Consider the following 9621-nt stretch of genomic DNA (forward strand, 5'->3'; position numbering starts at 1 on the left):
CTCGCTTTTTTTTAACTTGTATACTTTTGCATGAATAATACGATTCAACTTTGTGGTACTTTGGTTCTTAAATAATATTTCATTGTTTTTTGATTTTTTTTTGATATTTTAACTCATAATTACACCCCTTTTTGATATTTTTTTTGCGTGGAAAAGAGTACTCTTTTCTCTAACTAGTTACAAAATTATTATAGATTTCTACTCAAAGTATTTTGAACAGTTTGTAGAAATTTAGTTTTATTTCCATTTTGGGAAAAAAGTTCGTTAACCAATTGTTTCTGGCTTTAACCGATTTCACTGGTCTGAACTGAAGTCTTCAATAACTTTGCCATGTCTTTAGATCAGTTTATAAGAATTGCCGATAGTATAATAGAGTTTGAAGCGGACCTTAAGGATAATCGATATCCATTATCGTCTGTTCATACACTTGAGGTCCATCGTGAAGAATTAAAGACAAGCTGGGCACGTCTCAAGGAAGCATATGAAAACTTTTTGTTGGACGCTGAAAAAGAGGTTACGGAAGAAGACGATCTCTTACTTCGTTCTGTTGAATCATTCAAAGCGAAGTACAAAAGTACATACACCACATACTGCAATTGTTTAACGAAATTGTCTGAAATTTCAGACACACTTCGATTCGCATCGTCATCCAATCCTGAAGTTGTGGTTTCAGCATTTCCCAGTACATCCCGTGATCATGTGTCCCAAAATTCCCATCGTTCCGAGTTACATGGCCTTCATTTGCCTCCAGTCGAAATCGAAGCTTTCGGTGGTGACTATGCTTCATGGCCAACATTCCGGGACATGTTTATAGCAGTCATTTCCAACTCAAAAGCCAGCAATGTCGAAAAGCTGTTTTTCCTTACGCAAAAAACAAAAGGCGAAGCCAAAGAAATCGTACGAAAAAGTCCTCTAACCAATCAAGGTTTTGACCTAGCGTGGAAAAACCTCTGTTCGCGTTATGAGAATCGTAGAGTTTTGATAAATGGTCAGTTAAAAACACTTTTTAACCTTCAAACAATCAGTTCAGAATCTGGTAGATCATTAAAACAGTTACAGAGAGATATCAACTCATGTATCTCCATACTGACTCTTTATAATATTGACGTGACTAGCTGGGATCCGATTTTTGTGTTTATATGCACGAATAGGCTTCCAGAACATACCTTAACATTATGGGAACAGGGATTAAAAGACAAAACTGCTCTTCCCAAATGGTCCGAACTGGACGAATTCCTTACCAATCGTCATAGAACTTTAGAGTCAGTATCCGAAATTCGAAGTTCTTCTAATTCAAAAGGCAATGATTCGAAATCTAAATCCAACACCAACTCGAATTCCAAACAAAAGGTTCATAGCTTTCAGACAAATGTAACTGGGTTTAAATGTCAGTTATGTCCTAAAGAAACTCATACCATTCGAAGATGTCCTAAATTTCTGAAAATGGACCATCAACGAAGACTAGATGAGATTAAACGAGAAGGTTTGTGTTTGAATTGCTTTTCAAAAACACATAGTGTGCGGAATTGCATTAGTAAACTTAACTGTTTCAAGTGCAAGAAGAGACACAACACCCTTCTTCATAAGGAAGCCGATGCTCCTCAGTCATCTCATCCAGTCCCGAGTCCAAGTCCAAATTCTACAATTAAACCTAGCTTAGCTCCAGATACTCATCCAAATCAAAATAATATTCCGTCCACTCATAGTTCTGGTTCAGTTAGCGTTCAAACTTGCTTTGCTTCAAATACTAAAGGAGTATTATTGGGAACAGCTTGGGCAAATATCTGTCATATGGGTATAACATACCAAGTTCGCGCCTTAATAGATTCGGGATCAGAGGGAACTTTCATATCTGAACGGGTTTTCCATCGTCTAAAACTTCCCTCTCAGTCTATTGATGTCCAAATTTCTGGCTTGAACGAAACTGTTTCTGCTAAAGTCCAATATCAATGTTCCTTTGTATTGGGTTCTCAAATTAATAATGATATTGCGATTCCGGTAACGGCTCTTGTAGTTCCTCACTTGTCAAGTAATCTCCCAGCACAAACAATTGCATATTCAAAATTTTCGAATCTTCCTCAAATCCAGCTGGCTGATCCTAAATTCTATTCCAGTTCGAAGATTGACTTATTGATTGGTGGTGACATTTTCCCATCTATTGTTTGTTCGGGAATCAAGCATAATGTATGCGATTCTCTTCTGGCCCAAGAAACCATATTCGGTTGGATTCTTACAGGTCCTGTCAACCATTCAACCAATCAAAGTCCCACTACTATAGTCTCAAACTTCTGTGAAATTTCCTTAGATAAGCAAATTTCACGCTTTTGGGAGGTGGAAAATCTTCCAAGGAAGAACTATGAGTCCCATTCCGATAAAGCTTGTGAAGAACTGTATATACGTACCACGCAAAGAAACGCTGACGGAAGATACGTTGTATCTCTTCCATTCAAAGAGCAATTTCCAGATTCATTGAACTTAGGCCATTCTAGGTCCTGTGCCATGGCACAGTTCTTTCGTAGTGAGGCAAGGCTGATCCGAACACCAAATTTCAAAGTTGATTATGATAACGTGATCCGTGAATACGAAGATCTTGGTCACATGGTCAAAGTTAATTCAGACAACCTATCGAACAGTCCACATGTATATTATCTTCCCCACCATGCCGTTATCAAACCAGATAGTATTACTACCAAAGTTCGCGTGGTGTTCAATGCCTCTGCTCCATCATCCAACGGCCAAAGTTTAAACTCTTTGCTCCACGTAGGACCGGTTTTACAAAATGACTTAACTGCTCTTATTCTAAAATGGCGTTTTTTCAAATACGTTTTCAATGCCGACATTCAGAAAATGTACAGGCAGATTTGGGTAAATCCTGAACATACGCCATATCAAAGAATATTATTCCGTAGCAATCCAAACAGTCCGATCTGTGATTATGAATTGAAAACTATCACTTTCGGTGTTAATTGTGCGCCATACCTTGCCATTCGAACATTACTTCAATTAGCAGATGATGTTCAATCCACTTATCCGATCGCAAGTTCTATATTACGGAATTCGATGTACGTTGATGATGTGCTTGCAGGATCTCATACAAAGGCCGATTCCGTTAAAGCAAGAAATGAGCTAATTCAAGCTCTGCAATCCGCTGGATTCTCTCTAAGAAAGTGGACATCTAACTCCAAGGATATTTTAGCAAATATTCCTATGGATCACTTACTTCATCAAGATTTCTTGAAATTCGAAGATAGTAGTTCCACAAAGACTTTAGGTATCCGATGGAATGCGTGTTCGGATGATTTCTACTTTGTTGCAAATACTTTTCCGGAATCCGTAAACTTCACGAAAAGGGAAATTCTGTCCCAAATCGCAAAGCTATTTGATCCCGCAGGGTGGCTAGCACCTTACATTGTCCTGGCAAAAATACTAATGCAAAAGATATGGATAGACGGAACTGGTTGGGATGATGTTATTACTTACGACGCTCTTCGTCAATGGAAAGTCTTCCAATCTAGCTACCCTATTATCAATACCATTCGTATTCCTCGATGGATTGATTATTGTCCAAATTCTGAAATACAATTCCACGGTTTCTGCGATGCATCCGAAAGAGCATACGCAGCGGCGATATATATTCGAATAGCAAGAGCAAACTGTGTCTCAACACACCTCCTTTCGTCCAAAACTAAGGTAGCTCCTATTAAGACATTATCAATCCCACGATTAGAACTTTGCGGAGCACTTCTATTAGCTGAAATGGTCGAAAACTTAGTTTCAACGCTAGAGGTCAAAACCTATTCCATTTTCTGCTGGACAGATTCAACTATAGTATTGTCTTGGCTAGCAAAACCGCCTTGCCACTGGTTAACCTTTGTCGCGAATAGGGTATCAAAAATTACGCAAATAGTCGATTACCCAAAATGGTACCACGTAAATTCTGAATCGAATCCAGCAGATTTGGCTAGCCGAGGCGTTTATCCCGAGGACCTAGTAGTAGGAAATGATTTATGGTGGTTCGGTCCACACTGGCTTAAGGCTGTCAAGAGTCAATGGCCTCGTTCTGACTTATCCGGAATTCTGGAAACAGATCAAGAAGTTAAGCCTCTGAAAGTCCATTTTTCATATTTTTTTAACTTTGAGGATCTGTTAGAACGGTTTTCTTCCTTTCATAGAGCGTTGCGTGTATTGTCCTATGTTTACAGATTTTTCTACAGAACTCATCCTCGTTACCGGTCAAATTTCGTTAAAGAGTCTACAACACTTTCAAGTTCGGAAATTAATTTCATACGAGATAAACTTATCTCAATTTGTCAAAAGGCGTGGTTTCCTAATGAGTACAAAGCTCTAGTTGCTAGACAAGCCATTTCAAAATCCAGTAGTATTCTAAATCTAAATCCCTTTTTGGATGCAGAAGGAATAATTCGTTCCTGTGGCCGATTAGAGTCCTCTTCTGGACTCACCTATAATGAAAAGCATCCAATTATCATCCCGTACAACTGTCAGTTTTCAAGGCTTCTTGTCAAATTTGTCCACGATGTAAGTTTGCACGGAGGCAATCAACTCGTACTTCGTCTGTTGCGGACCCAATATTGGATTCCAAAGGCAGAGAACTTGATCAAGGTTACTATTAACCGGTGCAAAACTTGCCTTATTTACAAGAAAAGATGCCAAAGACAGCTGATGGCGGCATTGCCTTCCGAAAGAACCGAAATTAGTCGTCCTTTTACACACACAGGTCTAGACTTTGCCGGCCCATTCGACATAAAAAGCTATTCCGGCCGAGCCTGTCGTATTTCTAAGGGATATGTTTGCGTTTTCGTATGTTTTTCAACGAAAGCGATCCACCTAGAAGCAACTTCCGACTTATCAACACCGGTATTTCTAGCAGCTTTTAATCGCTTTGTTTCACGCCGAGGTTGTCCGCTTCATCTCCACTCTGATAATGGTAAAAACTTCGTAGGAGCATCGAAAGTATTAGCCAAAGAATTTATACAAACTTCACAGCAGCGTATATTGTCCAATTATGCTCATCAGAATATCTCTTGGCATTTTATTCCGGCAGGTGCTCCGCATATGGGCGGATTGTGGGAGGCTGGAGTAAAAAGCTTCAAAGCCCACTTCCGGAAAGTTGCAGGAAATTATAAGTATACATTCGAGGAATTTTCCACTCTCCTATCCAGAATTGAATCGTGTCTGAATTCCCGACCGATTTCTCCTATTTCAACCGACCCAACCGATATTTGCGCTTTAACTCCAGGACATTTTCTAATCGGAACTCCAATCTTAGCTCCAGTCGATCCCCAAGTGAACGACTCATCTATTGCTATTACTAACCGATGGCAAAGGTTAAAGCTTATTCATCAAAACTTTTGCGTTCGTTGGAAAAACGAATACTTAAAGGAATTGAATAAAAGAGTTAAATGGAAAAGACCCGAAGTCAATCTTCAAACTGGCGCCCTGGTAGTGATCAAGGATGAGAATCTCCCACCAAATGCTTGGCGACTTGGTCGAGTCGTCAAAATATATTCCGGTTCGGACAACCGAGTTAGAGTAGCAGATGTATTGACACAACGTGGTTTAATCACTAGACCAATTGTCAAACTTGTAATGCTCCCTAACGAATCATAAATTTAAGCTTTCGAATCTCTTACTTATCTACACATTCTTACTTTCTAGCTCATCATGCCCAAATCATCGTCGAAATCCAAATCCAATTCCTCCCAAACAGGATTGCCTGCTCGGTACAATGCTTTTCCTTGCCGCATATGCAAACGGCCACATCCTCTTCGAACTTGCCGCAAGTTCTTGGCAATGAATATTTCTGACCGTATTCGTGCAGTTCGCGATAATAAATATTGCACCAATTGCCTGGCGCATGATCATTCGCACGGTACGTGTTTCACTAAACATGGATGTAAACACTGCCGCAAGTTCCACCATACTCTTCTTCACGTCAACCCTAGATTGGCTTCAGATATTCTACCTTCACAATCCCGTTCTCGCTCGCAGTCCCCAAATATAGGATCATCGAAATCTTCGAGATCACGTAATTCTTTGGCATCCAGGCCTAAAATGGAATCTCCCATGGTGAAGCAGTCAACTTCTTTGACAAACATTATAAGACAGAACCAGGTTATTCTCCTCCCTACCGTACTGGTTAAAATTGGGTCTACTACGTCGCATGCTCGATGTTTGTTAGACTCTGGTTCGCCTGTTAGCAGAGTGTCCAAAAGGTTGATCGACAAATTAAATCTAACTGCGTACAAACTACATGATGAAACAATATGTCCAATGATTTTGAAGTCTCGCTACGACTCTACATCGAAAATAGAAGGAACTTTTAGGGTTGACAACCGTATTGCACTCCGGACTCCAGCACAATCGCTCCCAGAAACCTACAAAAAGAATTTCAAAGATTTGTTCTTAGCAGACTCCAAATTTTACGAATCTGAATCGATCGATATGGTAATTGGAGTTGATTTATATCCAAAAGTGATATGTCAAGGTGTTTTCTCTAGAGTCGGGTTTCCTACAGCTCAGAGTACAATATTTGGCTGGGCAATATATGGCCCATGCTGCCTATAATTTCATTCTCCTTTTAAATGCACTTTCAAATGATACAGCAAATAACAAAACGTATCCAATTTCAATATTTCTTATTCCTTTATTCTTATTCTTTAGTCAAAGCAATTTGAAATTAATTTATAATTACAATAAGTATTAAATGAATTCCATAATCACAATTATATGAACTAATCTAAGCTTTTACTTTTTAATTAATATTTTGTTCTATTATAGAAATAACATCGCGGACATGGCCAAGCAGTTTTGTTCTGATTGCGTTGCATATATCCTGCAAAGCGGGCGGAATGTTTATGCCAAAAGTCGTTACATCGACTTTTTCATAAACAACAGTGATGTTCAACATTTTCCCCCTTTTGAGTAGCTTACATATTCAAGCATAAGCTCGAACAAGATGTCAAAACTCATGAACAATTTGGCCGAAAATGTCTGCCATGTTGTTTCCTTTCTAGCCACGGTTGGTTGGCTCCTGCTTGTTCTTTTAGCAGCCAAATAGAAAGGTATATCCACTACCCATTCCAATAAATTTGTTCATCCAAACCTCTAACACTTGTTTTTTATTTCTTCCTTTTTTTTTTCTTTTACAATTGTTTACTGGGGTTTGGTACTTGTGAGCAAACAAAATAAATTAACATTTATTTTGTTTAATCTTTCGGCTCAGAGGCTTATTAAATTCCACAAATTTCCAACCAGGTTTCAAGCTCTTATTTCAACTTAACATGTATGTTTTGTTTTTTTTTCTGTCAATTTGTATTGTTTTTATGACAATTAAATATGAAACCTTAAAATAATATAACTACATTTATCCACACAGTAGGTACTTGGTCAAAGAAGTGCTTTATATACATTTAAAATAATCTTATAATTGGTGCGACTTTTAAAAGGATATTATGTGCATGTAAATATATTTATAATATACAAATCGTCTATCCTTCTCAATTTGAAACGAAGAAGAAATTGGTCAATGATTTCATCAAGCGCTCTCATACTCGGAATTTCACTTGAAATCTAAAAAAATCCGTTAATTTTGCAACGTGATAAAATTTTTGATTCTTAGAATCTAAAAATGAACGGAATTGGTTCCGTTCATTTTTAGATTCTAAGAATCAGAAATTTTATCACGTTGCAAAATTAACCTAAGAAGAAAATTTCATAAACAAAAATTATGTTAGCCATTTATATCATTATCTGTACAGATTTGAATCTTGATATACCGACATCAACTTTAAAGACGTTCGTTTACTACATGACTCTAGTTCCCACTTCGAAAAATCACTATATGAACAAAATCAAACATTTTTAAGAATCGATGAGACTGAATAAAATTGCCTCGTATTACTAATAGAAGAATCTGTATCATTTTCAGTTAACACATTCTCCAAGTGATTTGCGAATGCTTCGAGTTTTTCTGACATATTTTTTGCTCGTTGACCATTCTGGAGGCGTATGGGTGACTCATATGCAATAGGGCATTGCATATGTTTAACAGATCGTTTATCTGAAAAAATATTTTGCTTTCAGACAACTATAGCGCTTTCCTTTTGTGTTATGCCAAACACTAAGATATTAACATAGTTCATGTTCAATTTTTTCGATTCTATTTTTGCAAAATTTTGAGTTTGGAAAGAAATTGCAACAAAAAAATCATAATATATATTTTATTAATTATTAGCTTTTTAAACCCGCTATAACTGTTGCGCTCATTATTGAAAATATTTAACGTTTTCATATTTATTATGTGTAATTATTATACAATTCAACCACTAAATATGGTGCTTGTCAGAGGAAAAAAAATTAAAAAAAAAATTATCTAATTCTTAAAAATATTTCATTTTACTCATATCTATTTATATAAACTAGAGTACATAAAGGGAGCTCCGCCTCTCTAATCGAATTTTAATTAAAAATTCAGATTATAAAAATCATTATGCATATGTAAAATTAGTACAGACAAAAATTTTAATATTTTTTAAGATTATATGTAGCATTATAGCACTGGATTAGTGTGTTGTTTACTTGTTATGTTTTGTTTCTTGCTTTGTTTGTAGTTTTTTATTCAAGAATACGTACGTGTAACTTTTGTTTCTATGTATTAGTAACAATTTAAAATGCTTATATCTCCTAAAAATCCCGACCAATCTTATTAATATATATATTCTGCACATCTGCGAAGAAATACCTTTAAAATGATATATCTTTGGCCAAAATCGGATGTATACTGTAAGAGTATGAGGGGTCACAAAAAATCGCTTTGCCTATTAATTATATACTTAGATACTTAGATATAAATAAATGAATAATATTTGTTCGTAATCGATAAACACAATATTTTAATTTTGTATTACTTTCAGGCATCGTGAAAAGTAAAGTTTGAAATTTATCCGACAGATGACGTTGAAGTTAATTATTTCAATCAATTTCATATAAACCGAAAACCCGATAATTTTTAAATTTGAGGGGTATATATTTCTCCATGTGTAGAGTCTACATATGACCGTTGTAAATAAATCTTTAGAAAAAATATCGGCATTATGTATTAAACTTAATTTATTTTTAAACAACATCGATTTAAGATTTAAAATTTGTCATTTAATTTTTTACACAAAATTTCCAATTGAATTTATTAAGTTTTATGTTTGATAAAAATTAATAGTTCTCACCAATTGTAAATAAATACATTAATAATTTATATAATGGCTTAATTATATATAAAATGTAAATAAAATAATTAAGTTTCCTGGATAAATTGATGAAACATTCACATTGTATAAAAACTATATACATATGTATGTATGTACATACATACGCATAACCCGGATACTAGCATCTGGTGGCTAGAGCTGACGACAGCTCTAGTGACAATTTTCAGATTTATATCTGTAAAAAACAATTAAAGTATTTAATACATTTCATTCTTCTTGCTTGTTTATAATTAAGGTCCCACAATTTATGTCTTTTTAATTAATTGGTAAATTGAATATTGTGCGGCGATAACGCAGGGAGACGCTCAATTACAATTTATATTAAATACAACAAAAA

At 35.9% G+C, this 9621-nt stretch overlaps 1 protein-coding gene across 1 annotated transcript; it reads left to right on the forward strand.

The window, feature by feature from the left end:
* Positions 1-330: 330 nt before the first annotated feature.
* On the forward strand, positions 331-6708 carry LOC111676504. The gene is made up of 3 exons (XM_023437465.2): positions 331-3333; positions 5677-6087; positions 6682-6708. Exons 1-3 carry the CDS (start codon positions 331-333, stop codon positions 6706-6708), a joined length of 3441 nt encoding a protein of 1146 aa, XP_023293233.2.
* The last annotated feature ends 2913 nt before the right edge of the window (positions 6709-9621 follow it).

The sequence above is a fragment of the Lucilia cuprina genome, chromosome 3 (assembly GCF_022045245.1).
Source record: "Lucilia cuprina isolate Lc7/37 chromosome 3, ASM2204524v1, whole genome shotgun sequence".
Lineage (NCBI taxonomy): Eukaryota > Metazoa > Arthropoda > Insecta > Diptera > Calliphoridae > Lucilia > Lucilia cuprina.

Coding starts and splice junctions, on each gene's coding strand:
- LOC111676504 (XM_023437465.2), top strand. CDS start 331: ATGTCTTTAGATCAGTTTATAAGAATTGCCGATAGTATAATAGAGTTT. Junction 3,334..5,676: donor CAAATACTTTTCCGGAATCC/GTAAACTTCACG, acceptor CTTACTTTCTAG/CTCATCATGCCCAAATCATC. Junction 6,088..6,681: donor CTAAAATGGAATCTCCCATG/GTGAAGCAGTCA, acceptor CTTATTCTTTAG/TCAAAGCAATTTGAAATTAA.